At 44.8% G+C, this 25,288-nt stretch overlaps 1 protein-coding gene across 3 annotated transcripts in view; it reads left to right on the forward strand.

Annotated features, from left to right (window-relative positions):
• Positions 1-1,729: 1,729 nt before the first annotated feature.
• Positions 1,730-25,288, forward strand: part of MAD1L1 (mitotic arrest deficient 1 like 1) — a 389,702-nt gene continuing 366,143 nt past the window's right edge. The window contains exons 1-9 of one of the 3 annotated variants that reach the window (XM_058157103.1): positions 1,730-1,805; positions 3,672-3,834; positions 5,424-5,564; positions 10,297-10,476; positions 12,788-12,912; positions 15,583-15,664; positions 15,820-15,950; positions 17,514-17,628; positions 18,482-18,543. In XM_058157103.1, coding sequence (XP_058013086.1) covers positions 1,789-1,805; positions 3,672-3,834; positions 5,424-5,564; positions 10,297-10,476; positions 12,788-12,912; positions 15,583-15,664; positions 15,820-15,950; positions 17,514-17,628; positions 18,482-18,543 — 1,016 coding nt within the window. In that variant the 5' untranslated portion in view covers positions 1,730-1,788. Of the gene's footprint in view, positions 1,806-1,911; positions 2,053-3,671; positions 3,835-5,423; positions 5,565-10,296; positions 10,477-12,787; positions 12,913-15,582; positions 15,665-15,819; positions 15,951-17,513; positions 17,629-18,481; positions 18,544-25,288 lie in introns of those variants that run through there. The other 2 variants (XM_058157104.1, XM_058157105.1) reach the window with 2 other exon arrangements.

Raw genomic sequence — 25,288 nt, forward strand, 5'->3', positions numbered from 1 at the left:
ACTGGAGAAGTTTGTGTATAGTGTTAATTATAAGTCGTATAAATAAATAACCGATAGGACAAAATACAACCTCTCTGTTGTGTCCGTTCAGCACGAAACTGTTGTACGACTTTATTCCCAGATTAGGACACCTGGAGCCTCACTCTAGCAACAGCTGCTGACAAAACCTTGCATGGAAAAGATTATTTATTTATTGAAATGTAGCCTCTCATCGTGAAAGAACTCTCGGGGCAATTTATGATCCATAAACCAGCATAGAATCATCTATTGTAATGTCCTTCCTGTTAAAGACTACTTCAGCTTTAATTGCAATAATACTAGAGCAACTAATAGATTTAAACTTAATGTCAACCGCTTTAACCTAGATTGCAGAAAATATGACTTCTGTAACAGAATCATCAGTGCTTGGAATACTTTACCTGACTCTGTGGTCTCTTCTCATAATCCCAAAAGCTTTAACCAAAAACTTTCTACTATTGACCTCACCCCATTCCTAAGAGGACCATAAGGGGCGTGCATAAGAGCACAAATGTGCCTACCGTTCCTGTCCTATTGGTTTTTTCTTCTTCTTCCTATATATATGCTTATACCTCCTTATATTTACTCATATATGTGTTTATATACTATATAATCTTTTGTATGATTCCTACATATATTGTTGTGACAAAATAAATAAATAAATAAATAAAATAGCCTCAATGTAACGCAGTATAAAATCACACAGAAACGTTATGGTAAAACAGGGTAGCAATGATGCAAAACAATGCAAATAGTATAAAAACAGTGTAATATAGTGTAGAACAATGTAACACAATACAAATAACATAAAAACAGTGTAAAACAACGTAAAATGTTACAAATAGCATAAAAGCAATGTAAAACTGTAAAATGTAAAACAATACAAATAGCAAAAACAATGTAAAACAGTAAAACAGTACAAATAAATGTAAAAGAGTAAAACAATGTAAAACGGTGCAAAACAACGTAAAACATTACAAATTGCATTAAAACAATGTAAAACAATACAAATAGCATAAAAACAATGTAAAACAATGTAAATTTGGAATGAACTTCCCCCTGGCTTACGTCAAGTGCCTGATCTTCGGACTTTTCGCCGTGAGCTGAAAACGCACCTATTTATTCAAGCGGGACTGGCTTAGAAGTTTTATTAATTTTAACGGGGGTTATTTAGATTTTAGTATTTTAAGGGTTTTAAATTTTAATATGTTTTAAATTTTGGCCAATTTTATAATAAGTTTTTTAATTGTTTATTTTAAATAAATAAAACAATATAAAAACAATGTAAAACAATGTAAAACAGTAAAACAATGTAAAACAGTAAAACAGTACAAATAAATAAATAAATAAATAAATAATAAATAAAATAAATACAACAATATAAATAGCATAAAGCAGTGTGAACAGTGTAAAACAATATAAAAACAATACAAAATATCATAAAACCGTATAAAAACCATCAGCAATAAAAAAAACTTGCATCAGCGATGCAAGTTTTGATTATTATCTTTCCTGGAAATAGACTTATTTTTTTTTTCTTTTGGAGAAATACCCTCCTCCGCCAGAAGAGCGCGCCGCGCCTCCTCTCGATTTCTCGGCGCGCCTCTATTCCGAGCACTACGGGCCCCCAAAGCGAAGCAGCTGGGAAGCGAAGGCTCGGCGGAGAGCTCACTTCTCGCCCGAGAGGCGGGGGGGCGAAATCTCGCGGGAGCTGAGGCGCGGGGAACTCTCGCGGCGCCTAGGAAGGCGGGAGAGCGAGCGGAGCTGGCCATGGCCGATTGGGGAGGGTGAGTGCGCGCGAGCGAGCGAGGCCGAGGGTGGTCACGTGGGTCCCGCGCGGGTGGGGCGGCAGAGGGCGGGCGGGCGGCGACCGGGGCGGAGGGCTGCCGTCTCGTCGCCTCAGGGACCCGGACGTTGGGGAGGGCGGGTGGGTTAACGGGCTTTTCCCCCACCCACCCCCAATGGGCGCCGGTGTTCTCTCGAGCTGGAGAACGAGGCCCGAGAACCACGCCGCCCCACACGGCTTCTTTCTCGGTTGGTGTGCCGGGAGTGTTCCTGGGCATGTACAGAGTGCCCTACCGCCCTTGCAGTCGGAGGGCAGACCCCTGCCCGGCTCCTTCCCCGCTGCTTGGAGTCCCATCTCCGATCGTTTTAGCAGGAGGGCTTGTTCCCCCATCTAAGTTTGCTTGGAGACACAACCACACAAGAGACCAGTTTGGGCAGAAAAGATAAACTGGGATATGGAGATAAACGAATAGGGCTTACTGCCTTTCGATCTTGGTTAGCCGGAGTTGCTTGGGTGGAATGGGGGAGCAAAGGAAACCCATGCAAAAAAAAAAAAAAAGTTGCATCAAGAGTACTACAAAACCCCTAAACTCCAGGAGGGTCAATATGGAGGCAAAGGACGATGGGTTTGGAGCCAAGATTGGGGAAGATGCCCCTGACTCTGGCCTTTGTGGATCGGTTTCCTCTTCACTGTTGCCTCCTTTGCAGGTTGTGGTTTAGGATTTTGTTTCTGTTTTGCTGCTGCTGTTGTTGTTGTTGTTGTTTTTTTGCAACACTTGGCTCCTTTTGTTTCCACTTGGGTTGTGTGATTGTTGTTCCAAAACTGGTTAAAACAAAATGGAAAGGAAAAGAGACAAGTGTTGCAAAAAAAAAAAAAAGAGGCAAACAAAGTCATAAACACAACCTGCATAGGAGCAAGAAAGGAAGCTAACAAAAGTGTAAAAGAAAAAAGATAAATAGATAAAAAAAGAAACAGACATTTCTGATTTCTTTTCCAGCAAATGCAAAGATGATTACAAAATTATTTTTTACTCTACTGTTACAAAAAACCCTCTTTTTTTTCTATTATTAAAACCACAAAACGATACAGTTTTAATTGAGTGTTTTAATGGGGTTTTAAGGGAATTAATTCTATTTTATTAATTTTTACCTAAAATTTTTTAATGCTTCATCTTATTGAATCAGATTCTTAATTGTTTATTGTATTTTAAATTTTTTCGATATTTATGTTTTTATTTCTGCCCTGAGTCTTCGGAGAAGGGAGGTATAAAAATACGAAAAATAAATAAATAAAATAAATAAAACTTCCTTTCCCCCCCCTTTCATGCAAAAAAATATAAGAGATTTCCAGACAGCAGTGAAATTGGAATCCTTGGTGCCCTCTGATCTTTCCTGTTTTCTTGTAGACGTTTCATGACCCAACTAGGTAACATCATCAGTGCTAGAAGGGAGTGGGGTTTGCTCTCTATAAATATATACCAGTGACTTGCTCTGTCAGGATTGGGGGGGACGACACATGCTCTTGGTGGTCCTTGATTGATTAGGTTTTGTGTAGTGAAGGAGGAGGAGGAGTTGGAGAAGGACTCTGGAGTCCTTCTTGCTCTGAGCTTCATTGTTTTCTTGTAGACATTTCATGACCCAACCGTAGGTAACATCATCCAGCCGTGTTCGAATCCATAGTTTAACTCTGAGCTGCAAATATTCTCTTCTTTTGTATTTGCCATCTTTTCTCTAATCAAAGATGTCCAGTTATTTTTTAAAAAACTCATTTGGAGGGGCTACAGTTTGGGGTGCGATAACTTGAGGTGCGTGAAAGGAAATGTCCTTAATTTTTTTTAAAAAATTATTTTTAATTGTATGAATGGTAGAACTCGGATGCAGATGGAGGAGACCGAAGCGAACACCACCGTCTTCTCCATCCTGAAGTCGTACAACAACTTCATGTCCCTCTCTATGGAGGAATCGTCTGTCCAAGACGTCCCACAGTCTCCTTCGGGCTCACTCCAGACAAACTACCAGCAAATGATGAAGGTGAGACAGTGGTCACACTCTGTAAACAAACCAATCCCCTAATCCAGGAGTCAGCAACTCGTGGTCTGGAGCCGCCTGTGGCTCTTTCACCCCTCTGCTGTGGCTCCCTGTCATTCAAAATACGCATCACAACCACCAATGTACAACACCTGCCAGCACACAGTTTATTGAGTTATTTTCAACCCCCAGTAGGCCTACCATGGATAAATCTAAGAAAAGAAAAGTTTCAGAAGGAAACAGAATGTTTAATTCAACTACATATGTTAGTTTTGTGGTATTCAAGAAATAGACATGGGGAAGGGTTTTGTGGCTCCCAGTGTTTTCTTTTCTGTGGGAAATGGGTCCAAATGGCTCTTTGAGCGTTTAAGGTTGCTGACACCCGACCTAATCCAAGCAAGCAAAAATTTAGCAAGCTAAATGATGACGTATATATTATAAATATGGTGACCATCCACTTGCCCAGCCTGGAGGTCTATGCTCAGCCAGCAATTACAGGATTCTCTCTTTCCCTCTTCTTCCCCTTGACCCCCTGTCTACACTGTGGTTTCCAGTCTGATAATTTTTATAATTTTACTATGGTTTTTATGCTGTTTTAAGTTTGGATTGAGAGCTGCCCGGAGATGGTTATAAGATGGACAATTGTTTTAAGTAAATAAATTAATTGGCTAAGTAGTTGTGATTTGGTCCATATCCAGAAAGTCGTGCATGTGAACCAACAAAAAAACAAACAAACACCTAGCTTTTCTGCCCACCAAATATTTTGCCTATCTGAACTAGCTGATAAATCCCTACTGATGCTTGTTTTGCTTTTCGCTAAATACACAGAGCCAGGTGGAGCAGGGGCCCTAATAGATTAGATGCCTGTATCCCTGGACAGAATAATGTCTACCCCTGGGTAAGGGTGGGGGGTGGTGGAAAATGCTATAGTGTCATGTCCCACTCCTCCGCTGACGGCCAGGTCGGGGAAGTCCGTATCAAGTGTGCCTCTGCAGCTCTGCCAAAGTCCTATCAGAGTTCTCAAGGCAGGCAGGAGACCAGGAAGTGACTTCAGCAATCCAAGGTAGACTTTGCCTGACTCAGAGAATGCCAGAAAGCAGATCCTTTATATAGGCCATGGGGTGTGGCTCCATGACTCAGCACTTATCCAGGCCTGCCCCTCCCTTCCTTTTGCTGACGCCGCCTATCAATTCTCCTGAAGCGAGGATCTCTCCAGGCTCCAGCTGTTGGTAATTCACATTCCTCAGGCTCACATGCTGTGTGGGAGGGGTCGGGGTCTAGTTGCTCCGTTTTCCTGTGCATGGAGCCAGGGCTGGGGGCTGGAGGCACGTCAGGCCCTTCGTCTTGCTCGGCCTGTCCGGGCATGGGGCCAGGGCTGGGGCCTGGAGGCATGCCAGGACATTCCTCAGCGTTCGGCAGGAGATAAGAGGGACCCGGCTGCGGGGAAAGCGAGCGAGACACAACATATAGGTTCACTCCAGGCCCTCCCACCCCACACAGCCCTCCAGAGATAGAGGCATAGCAAACCTTCTTCAACTGCTTCACGGGATTACTGCTTGGTCTCTTTTTTTCCTCTTTCGGCAACGGATCAGCTGGAAGAGCAGGCCGGGCAAATCCATTCGGGGGCGCGGCTTTTGCAGATGGAGCGGGAGAAAAGGCAGATGGAATTAAGTCACAAAAGGGCTCGGATTGAACTCGAGAAGGCAGCTAATTTGAACGCCAACAAATTTGAGGTGAGCTGGGGAGGCCAGATTAAGGGCCGGGATTCTGCATTGTCCTGGTTCGTTTCTAACCTGGCTTGTTTGAGTAGTTTTGTTCTAACACTTTGGTCTCTATGGTTTGTAAATCCACAGTTTATTATTTAGGCCAGTATATAATCATTGAAAAGGGATGCAGTGGCTAAGGTGCTGAGTTTGTCGATCGAAAGGTCGGCAGTTCAGCGGTTCAAATGCAAGTAGAAAAATAAGGACCACCTTTGGTGGGAAGGTAACAGCATTCCATGCGCCTTTGGCGTTGAGTCATGCCGGCCACATGACCACGGAGACGTCTTTGGACAGCGCTGGCTCTTTGGTTTTGAAACGGAGATGAACGGCAAAGAATGAGGTGGCTGGATGGAGTCACTAAAGCAGTCGGTGTGAGCTTAAATGGACTTCAGAGAATGGTAGAGGTAACAGCAACAGAGTTGGAAGGGACCTTGGAGGTCATCTAGCCCAACCCCTTGCTCCCGCAGGAGACCTATATTAGGGTTTCGAACAGCCGACCCTTCCGATCGACTAGTTAAGCGTCTTAGCCAATGAGCCACCTAGCCAGGTCTGGAGACCTGGAGGAACGTTGTCCATGGGGTCGCGATGTGTCGGAGACCACTTCGCAACTAACAACAATAGTCGTACCTGCAGCCATAAGGCTTCTCAGCCTCTCATAGGTGGTGAGGATAGAGCCAGATCATCCTTGATGCTCCAGCTTGTCATCTTGGGATTAAAAAAAAAAAAGGCAGAATCAGGATACGGGCATGTTATAGCTGGCATCTATAAAGAGTTGAATTGGCAGCCGGTCGTCGCCGGAATTGCCTCTGCCGAATGTTTTGGGCCAGAAGTAAAACGGCGAGCTTCCCAAGAACGAAACCGAGTCAGCAGGAAAAAAAAAAGTCCTGCCAAACGGAAGCGGTTTCCAGGTCTAAGTTTAATTGAAGCGATTCTGAGGATTGTTATTCTACCCTTCCTTCAATTCCTGCCCAGAGAGCCGAGTCTGCCATGGAGATGCTTAAATTCCTGCTGGAATGGGGGGTGGGGGGAGAGAGTGAGAACAGACACCCCCCCCCTCCCCAAAGGAAGCCCAGCTTAATTGCCTTGCTTGGGATAGCATTTTGAGGAGTCCTATGAAACCTGGGACTGGTTTGCACAATGCTCGTTTAGTATGCAAATCCGTAGCTTGTTTTACTTTGATTAGCAGAGCAAATCGGCTGCACACTTTCTCCAATCAATGCTAATCGATTCGAGTTGGAAGGAAATAAGGAAATCAGAAATGGAGATGGGGGGGCGGGAGGGAAGGAAGGAGGGTAGCCGAGTTTTTTACGGAAAAGAAATCAGGCCGAGGTTTTGGACTTTTGCAAAGTTTTGTTTTAGTCGTCACATCTGTTTCCCCTTATTTTTTATTTTTTTGACATTTATTTAATCCTGCCTTTGTTTTTCATTTTTATAAATGACTCAAGGTGACGAATGCAACTGATACGTTTCCCTGCTCCTATTTTGCAGGAGTTTTAGCAATTGGTAAATATCAGGTCTTTTGCACCATAGAAAATTACTCTTTAGGTAAAGGTAAAGATTCCCCTGGCACATACGTGCTAGTCATTGCCGACTCTAGGGGGCAGTGCTCATCTCCGTTTCAAAACCGAAGAGCCAGCGCTGTCCGAAGACGTCTCCGTGGTCACGTGACTGGCATAACTCAACGCCAAAGGCGCACGGAACGCTGTTACCTTCCCACCAAAGATGGTCCCTATTTTTTCTACTTGCATTTTTACATGCTTTCGAAACTGCTAGGTTGGCAGAAGCTGGGACAAGTAATGGGAGCTCACCCCGTTACACAGCAGCACTAGGGATTCGAACCGCCGAGCTGCCGACCTTTCGATCGACAAGCTCAACGTCCTAGCCCCTGAGCCACCGGGTCCCTTCTACTCTTTAGAATACTGCAAACAATTATAGAAAATCTGGCTTAAGTAGCGTTAATAATCAGAGCCAGCAACCTCTGGGCAATACAGAAAGTCCTTGTTAGAATAGTTCACTTAATGACCGAATGATCAAATTTTATAGCAGCACTGGAAAAAGGGGCTTATGACCCGTTTTTGACACTTAGGACCATTGTAGCATCCCCAGGGTCACGTGATCCAAATTCAGACGCTTGGCAACGGACTCGTATTTACGACGGTTGCAGCGTCCCGGGGTCTCGTGATCCCCTTTTACGACCTTCTGACAAGCAAAGTGAATGAGGAAGCCAGGTTTATTTATTTATTTATTTATTTAATCGTATTTATATACCGCCCTATCTCCCGAAGGACTCAGGGCGGTTTACAGGCAATTAAAAAACACATAAACACATAAATACAATATAAAAACAATTAAAAAAACTTATTCTATAAGCCCGTTAATTAAATTTTAAAAATAAAACCCAATTAAAACCCATAAATTTAAAATCTAGCTCAGTCCAGCACAATTAAATAGGTATGTTTTAAGCCCGCGGCGGAAGGTCTTGACTTAACAACCGTGCTGGTAACTTAAGAGCTGCAGTGATTCACTTAACCATTATGGCAAGAAAGGACGTAAAATTGGGGCAAAGCTCAGTTAATAAATGTTCCGCTTAGCAGCAGAAATGTTGGGCTGAATTTTGGTCGCAAGTCGAGGACTATGAGCCGTGGTGGCGCAGTGGTCAGAATGCAGTACTGCAGGCTACTTCTGCTGACTGCCGGCTGCCTGCAATTTGGGAGTTCGACTCTCACCAGGTTCAAGGATTGACTCAGCCTTCCATCCTTCCGAGGTGGGTCAAATGAGGGACCCAGATTGTTGGGGGCAAGAGGCTGATTCTGTAAACCGCTGAGAGAGGGCTGTAAAAGCACTGTGAAGCGGTATATAAGTCTAAGTGCTATTGCTACTGTCTGTACCAATAAATCGGTATGTTACAGGTAAGAGTAGGTGAAACTGAGATTTACCTTGATAACTTGGATAGCAAACTAGAAAATCCGTGATTGTGACTCAAGACGTTAGGGATGTTCATGGATTATATCTTTCAAGAAAGATTGGCAGGTGAGAACTTTCACAGGTAAAGCAGAAGAAGGCAGAGAAGGAGAAACAACAGCCTAATTATTCTAAAATAATGCGGTGTGGCTCAGGCTGTAAGAAGCCTGTCATTAAAACACAGCTGCCTGCAATTACTGCAGGTTCTAGTCCCACCAGGCCCAAGGTTGACTCAGCCTTCCATCCTTTATAAGGTAGGTAAAATGAGGACCCAGATTGTTGGGGGGGGCAATAAGTTGACTTTGTAAATATACAAATAGGATGAGACTATTGCCTTACACACTGTAAGCCACCCTGAGTCTTCGGAGAAGGGCGGGATATAAATGTAAATAAATAAAATAAATAAATAAATAAAATAAAATAAATAAAATAATAAAAGAGAAAGGAAACTATTGGAAACCAGAAACTCTCAGATAGACGGACTGAAGGCTGAAATGCAATCTACTCGACTACAAAAAGCAACAGCTTAAAACATTGGGAAACCGAAAACCGAAATGTTCGGTGGGCATTTTTTTGGGGGGGGCGGGGGGCGGGGGGAAGACACGGAAGGAAAATTGGGCTAAGTGGTTTAAGATGCTACATTAAAAAAGGGGGAAATGGAAAAGAAAGCTTTCGCTGCCCAAGAACAAGCATTACATGCAAATGTTATCAAAGGAACAGTAGGGGAAAAAAAAGCATTTGGATGGAAAATGGAAAAGCCGCTGATTGTGGTAAGGATGAAAGCCGTGGGCTGTATAACGGCTAGATGCAGCTCATTTGCATGACAAAGCAAGCCACGATCGATCGGGTTGGAAGGAGGCTACACTGGTCTTTATGTAAAAAAAGAACACCGATTGAACGACAACCGCACTCAGTAAAAAGCGTGGAATCCAGCTTTGAAAATGACTTCAGCCAAGATTTTTTTTTTACAGGAGTTTAAAATTCAGACTGTAGAATATAACACACCAAAACACTGTGGGCTGCTGTCTGAGCTTGGTAGGTTTCTTTCTGCAGACGTTTCATGACCCAACTTGGTAACATCATCAGTGCTTGAAGAGAGAAGGCGGGGGGGAGGAGAGAGTATTTCATCATCACATCACAGATGATGTTACCTAGTTGGGTCATGAAATGCCTGCAAGAAAAAAACCAAGCTCAGCGAGCCCAAGGACCCCACGGTCCTCCTCCTCCTCCTCTTCCACTCCACAAACCCCACTCCTTTCTAGCACTGATGATGATCCCTAGCTGGGTCATGAAACGTCTGCAAGAAAACCACCCAGCTCAGGACCCCACAGTTCAATCCAGAGCTACAAATATTCTCTTCTATTGGTACACCGAACGTTACTGTCATTGAAAAGAACTTTGCCTTATTGACGTAGCCTTTCCATGATATAGAACGGGTAGTCCTTGACTTACGGCTTGTAGCTTAGCAACCGTTGGAAGTTACGACAGACCTACCTCGAGGGTCCGCAGACCCTGCTTCTGAAGAATCGGCTGTTACTTCCAAGCCTGAGTCCTTCGGGAGAAGGGTGGTATAAAAATTTAATAAATAAATAAATAAATAAATAATTAAATAAATAAATAAATAAATAAATAAATAAATAAATAAATAAATAAATAAATAAATAAGCAACTTGAAATCCTTTCATAATGGTAGTATTTTGTTTTTCTCCTAAACTTTCTCCTCTTGTCTTCTTTTTTCCAGCGGGAAGCTGATCGTAATCAGGATCTCCTTAAGCGCATCCAGCAGTGCCAGGAAAGGGAAACCGAGGTGAAAAATGCCCTTCAGGAACAACTCAAGGCCAACAGGACCTGCCAGAAGGACATGGAGGCCCTGAATAAGAAGTTGCAGGAGAAGGAGACCAAACTGACCGAGGCGAATGAAGTGAGGGCCGAGCCGTTGATTTGGTGAAAGTGTCTTTGATTTCATTTTGGAGCCTACAGGGGTGATAGTCCAAATAACGTTTGTGTTGCAGGAGTTAGGTGACAGTGTTTTGTTTTTTAAACGACACCGAGTGGTCTCTTTTCCTTAAAATGAAAGGCAGCATCTTCTAATGCTTTCAGGGTGGGACAAGCAGAAGTTAAAAAGCTGTATTGTTAAGCAATTCCAGAGGGAGAATTCTTGGGGGCATAAATTAGAATAATTGACAGTTTGAAATAAGGAGAAATTTCCTGACAGTGAGAACAATTAACCAGTGGCACGACTTGCCACCAGAAGGGGTGGCTGTTCCAACACTGGAGGCTTTTTTAAGAAGAGACTGGACAGCCATTTGTCTGGAGTGGTATAGGGTTTCCTGCTTGATCGGGGGGGGGTGGCAGACTAGAAGACCTCCAAGGTCCCTTCCAACTCTGTTATCTGTCTCTGTCTGTCCATTCGTTCTATCTACCTGTCTGTCTGTCTGTCTGTCTCTCTTTCTCTATCATCTATCATTTATTCTGTCTATCATCTGTCAGTCAGTCTGTCTTGTCTGTTTATCCATCCTCCCATCCATATCTATCTATCTATCTATCTATCTATCTATCTATCTATCTATCTATCTATCTTTCTTATCTATCTATCCTGTCTCATCTGTCAGTTTGTCTGTCCGTCCATTTGTCCATCCATCCATCCATGTCTGTCTGTCTATCTATCATCTATCTCTCCTGTCTATCCTCTGTCTTGTCTTGTCTGCCTGCCTGCCTGCCTGCCTGCCCCCCCCCTCTCTCTCTCTCTCTCTATCTATCTATCTATCTATCTATGGTATCTATCATCTATAATTTATCTATCCTGTCTATCCTCTGTCTTGTCTTGTCTTGTCTGTCTATTTATCTATCTATCTATCTATCTATCTATCTATCTATCTATCTATCTATCTATCTATCTATCTATCTATCTATCTATCTACCTACCTTATGGTGAGAAGGCCCGAAATTGGAGAGAAATTGCAAAGCGAACTCTTCAGTTCCCGGAGCGATTCTATAATTGGTTTACAAAGATGAGAAAAGCTGAGGAGGCTGCTTCAGATCTTTTTTTTTCCTAGCCCGCCTGTAATCCAGGTTTGAAAACTGGCTTACCCGGCTCTGTGCCAAACGTAAGGCCATCACCGCTGCTTATCCGTCGCGCGGGGAGAACGTATACAAGCTGCCTCTTTTGAAAGTGCACGCAGGGAGGAAATACTCATCCATTTGCATCCCTTTGATGGGGTCTTTACTACATGGAGCAGGCTCCCTTTGAAAGTTTCCCCTTGCAAGTCCTTTTAGTAAATAACAACACTCAAGGGAGCATCGGAGGGAACAAAGAACGGGTTCCTGTGTGTTAAAAAGGTCCAGATCAGCATCGTTGGGTCTCGTGTACATTTTAGCTTTTGATCAGAAAAATCATTTGATCATTTATTTCTTCTCCGCCGAGCCCAGAGTCCACAAGGTGTAATTTGGACAGTGCAGTGAAGATGTAAATTTAAAAAAATAAAAAAAATGATTACAGGTAGTTCTCGCCTTACGACCACAATCGAGGCCAAAATTTCTGTGGCTCAGCGAGACGGTTGTTAAGTGAGTTTTGCCCCATGTTTTGTGACTGTTCCTGCCACAATGGTTCAACACTGAAGTTGTTAAGCGGGTCACCCGGTTGGGGAAGCGAATCTGGCTTTTTGCTTGTCACATGGTCGCAAAAGAGGATCACGTGACCCCCAGGACACACTGCAGCTGTCCTAAACGTGAGTCAGTCGCCAAGCGGCCGAATTTTGATCACGCGATCGTGGGTTTGCTGCAGCGGTGGTTCAAGTCTGGAAAAACAGCCATAAGTTCACTTTTTTCCACTGCTTTTGCAATTTTGCAATGGTCAATAAATCAACAGTGGTGGCTCTACCTTTGCTCGCCAAAAATTCGTTTGCTGCGAGATGTGCAGCCAAGAAACAAACCGATTGAATCAATCCAATAAATAATTCAGTACATTCAATAATGGGGGTACTGCAACGGTCGTCAGCGTGAGAAACTTCTTTTTAAGTGCCCGTCGTAACTTTGGACGGTCGCTAAATGAGCGACCGCCTGTATGAAAAAGATCCGGATCAGGGTCTTTGGTTCTCCTATTCATTTTGGCATCCGATCAGACGTCGCTTCCTTCACCGTAGGCTCTGCAAGGTGTCAGTTTGAACAGCCGGTGAGGAGCATATGCATTTCATAAATAAGAAATGAACGCCAACTATTCCTCTCTCCCGCAGACCATCAACGCCTTGAAGGGGAAAATATCGGAGTCACAGTGGAACACGATGAATCAGGAGATGGAGATGAAGAAGCAGCAATCCCAAAACCAGGAGTTGGCCGAACAGCTAGATGTGCTTCACAAGTAAGCGGGCGAGCGACAACGGGTGGGAATTCGATTCTGAAAAGTCTAAGTGTAATCCAAGGAATGTAATCATCGGAAAAGGTAGTCTTGAAAACGGATAGACCTTGAAAAATAGGTAAGTTTTTTTTAAACATCTAACTGTTGTTTCCTGTCGGCTGCCAGCCCCGTCAAACAGCCGAATCAGGAGGAGGAGGAGGCGTGGGAGTCGGGGTCAGCATCAAGGCAACCTGAGGGGGAAGAGGGAATGGAGCTGTCAGAGGTAGTGTTGTGGTCCGTCAGCAGCCCTCGGACCTAGCAGCAGAGTCAGACAGTGAGGAGGCTGTGAGGACAATGGGCCAGTCCTAGAGTCAGTGGAAGGCCTGGATGAGAGCTCTGTGTTGGAGGCAGAGGTGGGCCCAGGGCCATCGGGGAATGATGTACGGACTGCAGAGACTCCAGAGGCGGATAGCAGAGAGGCAGAGGAACAGGAGGAGCCTGTTCCTAGTGCACGCATGCAAAGAGCTGCCAGAAGGCAAGAGCAGCTAAAGCAAAAAGGTCGACTCAGCAGCAAGGCCAGGAGGTGATTGGCCCCTTCCCATAAGGCTTAAAAGAGCAGCAACAGCTCTTGGGCTCTTTGTAGGAAAGCAACGTTGCTACAATTGTTTCTGGTCGGGGTCTCTTGAACTTTGTGGGGTTTTTGCCAAGAAAAGTCTTAGGCAGGTTGCCAAAGACAACAAAGGTTGATGATAAGGCCGAGGGACTGGTTACTAAGAATTTTGTTTTGGACGAAGCTGAGAATGAATTAATTCTCAGCCGTTTTAATAAAATACGTTCGTTGAGGACTGAATTGTGTTTAGTAATCACTACTTGGGCCTTGGTCACAACAGATAGAGACAGGGGGAGTCTGGGCTGTCTGTCAACCCTCAGATGGAGAGTCAACAGCCCCCAGGCCTGGAAGTGGCTGATGAGGAAGAGGAGGAACAGCTGGGTCCAGTGCCTGACGCTTGGATGCACAGAAGGCAGAGGAGAGGAGAGCAGTGGAAATCTATAGGCCGGTCCTTGGGACGAAAGAGTCGCTGCTGCTAGCGAAGCCCCATGCTAGCTTAGGATAAAAGGCAGGGGACGAAGATGAATAGATGTGGCAGATAGCTATTCATCTCCCTGTGGGACAGACTTGTTAGGCTGCTGTGTGAAAGAGAAACTTTTTCCTGGGGCTGCCAGCGCTCCTAATAAAGGAATCATTGATTTAACTTCAGAGGGTTTGTCGTGTTTGGGGAGCTGGGTTAGAACACCAGCATTTAAATTCCCTGCCCTATTTTGTCTACAGTAGAGGACTGCAATTTATAAGGGGAGCATGGAAGACCATTGAAAGCTTGTTGTTTTTACACCTGTAATTGGTGACCGGAATTGCTGAAGCAAGTTGTGAATTCTACTTTGTCAGTCAGGAACTTAGTGGGTATCATATGTGGGTTTTAACTTCCACGTAGCACTTCGTGAATTCACTGATGCCCAGAGAATGTGCAGTCAGGAGGCTGCTAATGGTTTTTGGAAGTGATTTGTTGGTCAGAGCATGTAACATTTGCAAGAAGCTTCTGGGCGAAGTCATATTATCCATACATGGATGACGTCCAGTTACATGCTACTATTAATCTTCTCATGGTTCCCATCACCCATCTCCTCCCACTTACGACCATATGACTGTAACCTTGTTGCTGGTATCCTCAAGATTTATATTGACTGTTTCCCTATGACAAGGGTCGGCAACCTTAAACACTCCAAGAGCCATTTGGACCCGTTTCCCACAGAAAAGAAAACACCGGGAGCCACAAAAACCTTTTGACACCTAAAATGAAGATAACGCTGCATATATCATTTTTTACCTTTATGCTATGTATAAAAAAAACTATAGAGTGTTGCATTTATGTAATCCATGAACCGCTACAGAGAAAACGAATTTTTATTTCTGCGTGCAACAAAAACCTTTTGAATTCTGAAAAAAAAAAAAGAGTCGAAAAGCTCAACGAATCGCATGCCTGTGGGTGTCGCACATTGGCGGTTGTGATGTGTTTTGAGCGACGGAGCCGCAGCAGAGGGGTGAAAGAGCCATATGCAGCTCCAGAGCCGCAGGTTGCAGACCCCTGCCCTAGGACTATCATTAAGTGTTGAATCATAAGAACCTTATGATTCTTGATGAAGGTATCTTTTCTTTTATGTACACTGAGAGCATCTGCACCAAAGACAAATTCCTTGTGTGGTCCAGTCACACTTGGCCAATAAAGAATTCTATGTCCCTACCCCAGACCCATTTATTTATTTTATTTATTAAATTTTTAGGCCAACCGTCTCCTCAAAAGATGTCTAAAATCTAATGAGGTGCTTTTTCAAAAGGCAACTGGACTTCCTTTTTTCGTTTTTTCCTTGAAGACCTTTTGCTTCTCCTCCAGCAAGCTTCTTCACTTCTTCTGAAGAAGCTTCTTGGAGGAGCAGCTAAACGTCTTCAAGGAAAAACAAAAGAAACACCAGTTGCCTTTTTATAAAAAGCAGCTTTGGGACAGCCATGATGGAGAACCTCCATAGACATTAGTGAGAGAAGCGTTGGAATTCAACCAAAGTCCACCCATCTGAAAGTTGCTGAGGTTTAGAAACACCGCTGTGCGCGATCAATGAATATTTTATCTCCCCTTTCGACAGAAAATGGCAAGAAGCCACTCAGCAAATCCAAATCCTTCAGGCAAAGGAAGAGCTCATGTCTAAGAAGGAGCAGAAGATCCAGGTGAGACCTCTTACGTTCCTTCCTCTTTGCGTTACCCGGAGATAATTCTCTACCCAGCTACTCTTAGGAAAGCACCGACATTTTACTACTTATCGCAGAGTACAATCCTTGTTTCAGTTACCTTCTGAAGGTTTTTCTTGGCCCCGTTCCTCCAGGATCTCGAGCAAAAGCTCTCCATGCAAGAGCAAGATGCGATCATCGTGAAGAACATGAAGGCGGAGCTGGCTCAGTTTCCCCAAATGGAACGGGAGCTGCAGCAACTCAGGGAGGAGAACGCCTATCTTAGGTAAGGAAAAGGGGAAAAAAAATTACCTATTTGGATTGGCTGTCAGTGTGTCAAGACCTGCGTTCTGGTTTTTTTTTTACCACCTCTCTTCTCCTTGTGCCTGGTTTTGTTGCCAGTTTTGTCATCGCAACCATGTGCTTTTCTCCACACCTGGGTTATAACAGAAGGTTTATACCTTGGCAGCATTGTGGTTTGTAGATAAGGAATAGAATAATAGCATAATAGAAGAATAGAATAGAATAAGAATAATAGAATGGTAGAATAGAATAGAATAATAGAATCGGAATCTGGAAGGGAGCTTGGAGGTCTTCGAGTCCAGCCCCCCTGCTCATGTGTGTGTGTGTGTGTGTGTGTGTGTGTGTGTGTGTGTGTGTGTGTGTAGAAATGTTGCAGGAAGGAAGGGATTTTCCCCAAGAGCAAAGAGACAGCCTAGCGTGGAGTCTTTGGTACAGCAGGAAGAGAGCCAGGGTGGAGCCTCCCTAGCCTTTCACAGGGCATAACTAACAGTTAGGCAGTTTTATGCTTTAGTCTGGCAAGATTCCTGTCTATAGGCAAGCAGCAACAAATATGCCACTCTGAAGTAATTCCTTTGGGTCATTCTGGGTTCCTTGTACCTGACAGCACGGGATGCTTTCACAAAGTGGGGCGAGAGCAGGCGGCGTCCGTCCAACCTTGCAATTTTAAGACTTGTGGACTTCCAGTTCCCAGAGGTTTCCAAGTTTGGACCACCCCCTGGCTTAGAGTTAGGGGTATTTCAAAGGCCATTTCGAAGAGGACAAGAATATGTAGACCAGATTGTGGTTAACAGTCAGGGTGATGACTTAGCTACGGTCATGTCTTATTGTTCCCTTTGTCTTACATTTTACATTTGATGCAGTCCAGCGAAATTGATCAAGTTTGTCTTCTAACCAAGGGTGTTTTGGGGGTGGGTTCACAGCAGGGGTGAAGTGCTCCCAGTTCGGACCCGATCGCCTGAACTGGTAGCGATGGTGGCGGGTGGTTCGGAGAACTGGTAGCAAAAATCCCTGCCCCCACCCCCCATGCCCAGCTGAGCCGCGCGATCAGCAGAGGTTATTTTTTTTTTTTAACTTTTAAAAGCATTTTTTCTTCGGCTGAAAAAACGCTTGTAAAAGTAAAAAGAAAAAGCCATTGATGATTGCGCGGCTCAGCTGGGATCGTCAGAGGAGCCTTTTAAAAGCATTTTTTCTACAACCTCTGAGGCTGAAGAGGTTGTAAAAAAAATGCTTTTAAAAGCCTCTGACAATCCCAGCTGAGTTGCCTGATTGTCAGAGCCTTCAGTAGAAAAAATGCTTTTAAAAGGCTTTTCTGGCGACCCCAGCTGAGTTGCCTGATCGTCAGAGCCTTTTAAAAGCATTTTTTTTTTAAACAATCATTTCGGCCGAAGAGGTAGTAGAAAAAAATGCTTTTAAAAGTTTTTTTTAAAAAAGTTGGCCACGCCCACCCAGTCACATTACACCCCCCCCACCAAGCCACGCCCACAGAACCAGTAGTAACAAATTTTACATTTCCCCCCCCCCTCCCCCCCCCCCCCCCGGTTCACAGGGAAATGAGAGAAAACAACGGACTGCTGAAAGAGGAAGTCGAAGGTCTTCAAAGGAAGCTTGAGAGATTCGAAAAGGTCCAGACAGAACGGGTGGCTTTGGAACTGGAGAAGGAGGTAAAATTTGGGAAGGCTACTCACCTCGTTGCTACTTCTGCTCTTAGGCCTGAATAAGATTTGCTGGTTTTCCAGGCTGAACGCAGATCGTCCTCGACTTACGACCACAATGGAGCCCTAAAATTTAGGTTGTTATGTGAGGCATTTATCAAGTAAATTTTGTTACGACCTTTCTTGACTCCGTTGTTAAGTGAATCTGGTTTCCCGATCGGCTTTGACGGAAGCTCACAAAACGGGATCACATCACCTCGGGGAAGGTCACAAATAGGAACCAGTTGCCAAGCTTTTGAATTTTGTTCACATGGTTACTGGGGATGCCACAATGGTCATAAGTGTGAAAACCGGTCGTAAGTCACTTTTTTCAGTAGCGTCGTAACTTTTGAGCAGTCACTAAATGAATTGTTGCAAGTTGAGGTTCTGATGACTTGCAGTCATTCGTTTTAGTGACCTTTGCAAGTTACAACGGCGCGGAAAAAAGTGACGACCATTTTTCACGCGACCGTGGCAGCATCCCCGCGAACGAAATCCAGACGCCAGCACGACTCCTCTTTACGATGGTTGCATCCATACAGTCCCAAAATCCCCTTTTGCGACCTTCAGGCAAGCCAAAGCCTTAAGCGAGTTGATACATTCCTATGGGCGGGAGGGGGGTTTGTTTTTTGTTTTGCTCTAAACTGGCCCCAAAAATTTCGATCCCGGCAACAATGGTCATAAAATTGCATCTGTCACGTGACTGCAGAACACTGTAGTCAGCTGTAAGGTGAACTGATGTGTGTGTGTGTTGTGTAATTGCAGATGTAATTACATTGTTGGAATTTTAAAAAATCCGCTTGCTCTCTTTTTGTTCCTTCAGAAAGTTCAGGAGAAACTCAGCAGGTGGGAAAAACTGGACCAGAACATGGGCTTAGAGATCAGGTAAGCGAATTCTGCCATTCTGATCCACCCACCCGCGTTTCTTTGTTCGTTTGCTGGGTGTATACAGGTGGACCCCCCGACTTTACGACCGCAACCGAGCCCAAAATTTAGACTGCTAAGGGAGACATTTGCAAAGTGAATTTTGTCCCATTTGAAGAAGACCTTTCTCGCGATACTCATTACCTGAATCGCTGCAGTCGTTAAGTTAGTAACCCGGTTTTTAAATGAATCTGGCTTCCCCCTGGACTCTGCTTGTCCGAAGGTCGCAAAAGGAGAATCGCGTGACTCCAGGACACTGCAACCGTCGTAAGTGCAAGTCAGTTGCCGAGCACTTAAATTTTGACCACAGGGGGTGGGTGGGTGCTGCGGTGGTCGTAAGTGTGAAAAATAGTCACAAGCCACTTGTTTTGTAACTTTGAACGGTCACTAAATGAAGTATTGTAAGTCAAGGACCGTCTGTATCTTGCCTTCCTCTCCGTTGGTTAAACCAGCTCGGCCTGCAGCAGTCAGGAATATACAAAATGTAAACAAAATCTAATTTCCACTGAAATTCACCCTTCCTTTTACGACTGCTGGAACTTCTGATGTCCCTGAAAAAGTTGACTTACGAGAAGTCCTCCAGTTAATGACCATCGTAGCATCCCTGCTTTTACGTGGTTTGAGTGATTGGCCACTGGCATGTATTTATGATGGTTGCAATATCCTGGGGTCACATGATCACCCTCTGCAACCTTCTCTGCTGGCTTCTAACCAACAAAGCCAACTGGGGGAGCCTGGATTCAGTTAACGACCACATGATTCGCTTAACAACCATGGCTTAAAAACTCCATCTTCCTGTCGTGTCCCACTCCTCCGCTGACGGCCGGGTCAGGGAAATCCGAATCAGGCTTGCCTCTGCAGCTCTGCCCAAAGTCCTAGCAAAGTCCTCAGAGAAGGCAGGAGACCAGTAAGTGACTTCAGCAAGATAAGTTCGACTTTGCCTGACTCAGAGACTGCCAGAAAGCAGATCCTTTATATAGGCCATGGGGTGTGGCTCCATGACTCAGCACTCATTAAGGCCTGCCCCTCCCTTCCCTCTGTTGCCTCCGCCTCTCCAATCTTCTGATGCGAGGGTCACTCCAATGAGCTGTTGGTAATAAACCCTCCTCAGGCTCACCTGCTGTGGAGGAGGGGGAGGGGTCTAGCTGCTCCGTTTGCCTGGGCATGGAGTCAGGGCTGGGGCCGGGAGATTCTCCTTCTTCTGCAGTTTGTGTGGGCATGGAGCCAGGACTTGGGCCGGGAGGCATACATTCCTCAGTGTTCGGGAGCAGGTAAGAAGGCCCTGGCTGCTCTGAGGGCGGGCAAGACACAACACTTCCGAAGCTGGATTTACTTCCCACCGCACCAAATGAGGTTGTAAAACTGGGCACAACTCACTCACTTCCGCTTAGTGATGGAAGCTCCAGTTTCCAATTGTGGTCGTAAGTCAAGGACTATTTGTGTTTTTTATAAGTTTTTTATAGTAATTGTGATAGGGATCTTGGAGTCCCAGTGGACAACCATTTAGATATGAGCCAGCCGTGTGCAGCAGCTGCCAAAAAAGCCAACACAGTTCTGGGCTGCATAAACAGGGATAGAATCAAGATCATGTGAAGTGTTAATACCACTTTATAAGGCCTTGGTAAGGCCACACTTGGAATATTGCATCCAGTTTTGGTTGCCACGATGTAAAAAGGATGTTGAGACTCTAGAAAGAGTGCAGAGAAGAGCAACAAAGATGATTAGGGGACTGGAGGCTAAAACATATGAAGAACGATTGCAGGAACTGGGTATGTCTAGTTTAATGAAAAGAAGGACTAGGGGAGACATGATAGCATCTTCCAATATCTCAGGGGCTGCCCCAAAGAAGAGGGAGTCAAGCTATTCTCCAAAGCACCTGAAGGCAGGACAAGAAGCAACGGATGGAAACTAATCAAGGAGAGAAGCTACCTAGAACTAAGGAGGAATTTCCTGACAGTTAGAACAATTAATCAGTGGAACAACTTGCCTCCAGAAGTTGTGAATGCTCCAACACTGGAAGTTTTAAAGAAGAGGTTGGATAACCCTTTGTCTGAACTGGTGTAGGGTTTCCTGCCTAAGCAGGGGGTTGGACTAGAAGACCTCCAAGGTCCCTTCCAACACTTAAGTGGAAAAAATGGATGTGTTTCTATGAGATTGGGGTTGGGAGAGTTAAATGTTTTGGGGCTCGGAAGTTCCACCTGACAGCCGTTCCTTGAGAAGCCAAGCCAGGGGAGGAAGGAGGTAATATTTTTCAATTCCTCATATTCGTATTTTAATGGGGTAATTTTGCAGTGGGAGAGGAATGGCGCAGAGTCTCCATCTCGCTACAGATAATTAAGCTCTTCATTTAAGTTTGATGGCGAAGACGAGCGAGGCGTCTGATCGGGCAGCAGAGCCAGCCACGTCCTCCCTTCCTCCCTCCCTTCCCCAAAAATGACGTTCCCCAATCATCATTTTTATGAAAGTAACATGGAATTGTTTTTTTATGAAAGTAACATTTCTTTTCATTTGTTTCTTAAATTCGCTCGCGGCCTGTCTCGCCAGAAGGTGATTCTCTATTTGTGAAAAGCAATTGGCCAACTTTGGATGAGCAGAGTCAGTGGGGGGAGGGCTCACCCCCACCCCCGGATTCACTTAACGGCCTCCTGATTCAGTTAAGAACAAATCAATTCACTTAACAAGGGTGGCATAAAAAGAAGATTGGGCCTGATTCACTTAACAACACAGAAATTCTGGTTCTAACCCACGTCGTAAATGGAGGTCTAACTGTCTAATGTTCTGTGTGTTCAGATTGCTGCTAGTCCTCCACTTATGACTGCAATCGAGCCCAAAAATTTCTGTTGCTAAGAAAGAAGACAGTTGTGAAACGCATTTTTGCCCCGTTTTCTTGCCGCAGTTGTTAAGTGGATCGTTGCAGTTGATAAGGGCTGGGAAGTGGCTCACCAGGCTAATGCAGCCTGTTATTAACACACAGCTGCCTGCAGTTACAATTACTGCAGGTTCGAGTCCCACCAGGCCCAAGGTTGACTCAGCCTTCCATCCTTTATAAGGTAGGTAAAATGAGGACCCAGATTGTTGGGGGGGCAATAAGTTGACTTTATATATAAATATACAAATAGGATGAAGACTATTGCTAACATAGTGTAAGCCGCCCTGAGTCTTCGGAGAAGGGCGGGATATAAATTCAAATAAAATAAATAAATAAATAAGTTAGGAACAAGGTCATTAAGGGAGCCTGCCTCTGACCACTTTTCACATGTATGACCGTTGTAGCATCCCCAACGGTCACGTGATCAAAATTCAGATGCTTGGCAACCGCCTCGTATTTATGACAGTTCCAGTGTGCTGGGGGTCCCTTGATCCCCTTTTCGTGACCTTCTGAGAAGCAAAATCGGTGCGGGAAGCTAGATTCACTTAACAGCCGTGCTACTGAACAACTTCAGTGGTTCACTTTAGGAGAAGAGAAGCAACTTGGAATTAAGGAGAAATTTTATTGACAGTGACAACAATTAACCAGCGGAACGGATGGCCTCCAGAAGTTGAGGGTGTTCCATTGCTGGAGATTTTTAAGAAAATGGTCTCGGGCCCTGATGGCGAACCTATGGCACATGCGGAGCCATATCTGTGGGCATGCGAGTGTTGCCCTAGCTCAGCTCCAGCGCGCATGTGTGCGCCAGCCAGCTGGTTTTCGGGCCTTCCAGGTCCCACCGGAAATCAGGAAACGGGCTCCTAGAAAGCCTCTGGAGCCTGGGGAGGGCGAAAACAGGCCTGCCGGGCCTACCATACCATCGTGTGCCAAAAGCAGGGGGAACACGGGGGGGGGAGTCGCATGTGGGGGGTGGGTCGCGTTGATTTATGGGTGTGGGCACGCACATGTGACCTCCCCCCGCTTTTGTCACGCGACGGCAAAAAGGTTAGCCCTCACTGGTCTAGGGTCTCCTGCTTGAGCAGGGGGCTGGACTAGAAGACCTCCAAGGTCCCTTCCAGCTCTTATTATATTGTATTCTGAGATCCATACTCAAAATACGGGGGAATTTCCTGACAGTGAGGACAATTAACCACTGGAACAGTTTGCCACCAGAAGTTGTGGCTGCTCCATCACTGGAGGTTTTTAAGAAGAGACTTGGACAGTCACTTGTCTGAGATGTCATCGGGTCTCCTGCTTGAGCAGGGGGCTGGACTAGAAGACCTCCAAGGTCCCTTCCAGCTCTATGTGCATTTATTGAACCCAGTTCATGGCAATGCCAGGCCTTTGATTTCACTACCAGCGAGATGGATGGCTTTGGACGGAAGCGAGAAAGGAACGGGCTAATTGCACTTCCTTGCTTCCCTGGTGGAAGTTCACCCTCTAGTTTTCGCTGTCTTAAAGCGAAGGGAGCTCAAGACCGTCGAGTTGTTTTGTTTATGTATGTTTAAACAACATAATGAGGATTGCTTAAATTTGATAAATGCGATGGGGATTACTAACATTGTTACTGCGAATTGGATTAATACGAATGATACCCAGAACCAACTCTCTTCACACACATTGTGGATATATATATTTTATAATTTAAATAATTTATATTTTAAAATAATAATAATAAAATACAACAACAAAAACAACAACAACAACAATAATAATAAGGTGGTACTTGGTTGATACCTAGAATGCTGGCAGCAGTCCATCTCAACCATTAGCACCAGTCAATGGTATTTGTGATGTCTTCTTGAATGTTCAGTTGACTGAGTTTCATATTTAATGAATAAACTAAATAATAAAAAAGACTGTCAGATAGCACAACAATCATTTTTGTGCATCAAAGAACTGAAATACCGCATTTTGAGGTTGTCTTGAGTCAAAGCTCTAGGATTTCTTTCTTTCTTTCTTTCTTTCTTTCTTTCTTTCTTTCTTTCTTTCTTTCTTTCTTTCTTTCTTTCTTTTTCTCTCTCTCTCTCTCTTTCTCTCTACCTCTCCAAAAGGGGCTGAAAGAACTTGACTAATGCACTTTTTTTGGGGGGGGGCGTGAATCATCCTTAATAAATCCCGGGTCCTGCTGCTAAAATGAAAGCCGTTCCCTCTTACGATAGCTGCCTTAGCATTCTTCCCAGCATGTCGAAGTCACAGCAGTTTTGCTGGAATTACGATTCCATTTCCATTTGTACAAGTCGGTTTGACAATGCAAGTCTGAGACGGGGAAACGGGCTCATTCCTTCCCCCCCTCCACCTCCCCCCCCCACCCCCGGCAATTTCTGAAACGTGCAATCTGCTGAAGAGCACACAGTTTTTAAGAATCGCAAACCCCAATTCGTGCTTTTTGCTTTCGTGCTGGCTAAAGCGCACCCCCTCTGGGGGAAAAAAAAAAGCAGAATCCACCCACCTCCCCACTCCGATCTTTCCTTTTTAAAAAGAGTTGTTTGGATTTTCATTCCTTTTGTAGGTTTTCAAAAAAAACAACAACCTTGAGGAAATAATTTCAGGTAGAACGCAGCACTTGGCTCAGGAAGTCTACTTTCCCCAGTGCTGTTGTAACTTTGAACGGTCGCTAAATGAACCTTTCTAAGTCGAGGACTTCTTGCTTCCCACGATTGTAGGAGTCTGAAAGTGGGGCCAAACGCATCATCATTTTGGAGTTTCCTTGCCCTAAATCCAACTCCCTGTGAAGTCTGTTGACTCTTTATCCGATGCCAGTTTGCCTTGACCATTAACAGTTAACAGAGTAACAGTTGGAAGGGACTTTGGAGGTCTTCTAGTCCAACCCTCTGCTCAAGGCAGGAGCTTTACAAATTCCCAGTCAAACAGCTGTCCAGGCTCTTCTTCAAGAAACTTCAGTGATGGAGCACCCACAACTTCTGGAGAGAAGCCATTTCACTGGTTAATTGTTCTGACTGTCAGGAAATTTCTTCTTAGTTCTAGGTTGCTTCTGTCCTTGAGTAGTTTCCATCCGTTGCTTCTTGTTCTACTTATAATGTACATTAAAATGACACTTAATGTACACAAGGAAGAAGTGCATCTAAAATGTTGTGACCTAGGCTCCCTTAAAAAACAGGAAGCAGAGTCTTGGTCCCGGGAAAACACCTTTTATTTACGCGACTGTGAATTCCTTTCATTCACAGTCAGCAAGGCCTGTCCAAACAGTCTTTCAGAGGAACTTTTATCAACACAAACCTTATCTTGCTTGGAAGGCTGCCATATAACTAGTTTCCAAACGCAGGGCAAGGCAAAACTTGGCACAGAGTCTCTTATAGTCACGAACACAACTTTCCATTCTTGAAACGACTGGCCTACTGAATTGTTTCCTACAAAAGCCCACCTCCCCTCACCCCCGTTTGCTCCTCTTTTGTTTCCTATGGGAGGGGCCAGTCACCTCCAAGGTGTGGCTTTACTCCCAAGGTGACCCTGCTTTCTTAATTGTTCTTGTCTTCTGGCATACTGGGAATGGTCTCCAGCTGTTCCTCTGCCTCGCTGCTGTCTAGTTCCCTCTCTGCCTCCGACGCAGATCCCTCCAAGCTTTCCCCATGTTCCTCCCCAACCTCCTCATTGTCCGACTCTGCTGCCAGCTTCGCCAGCTGCCGGCGGGCCACAACATAGAATCTATTTAGTCTCAAGGCTAGGTACAACATGAAATGCTTTACTGTAATAGTTCAGATCCTTGTGTTCAGGTGGCATGAAATAAACTCGTGGTACTTTTGAACCCCGTTCCTGACGTCTTGTACCTGACACTCC

The sequence above is a fragment of the Ahaetulla prasina genome, chromosome 14 (assembly GCF_028640845.1).
Source record: "Ahaetulla prasina isolate Xishuangbanna chromosome 14, ASM2864084v1, whole genome shotgun sequence".
NCBI lineage: Eukaryota > Metazoa > Chordata > Lepidosauria > Squamata > Colubridae > Ahaetulla > Ahaetulla prasina.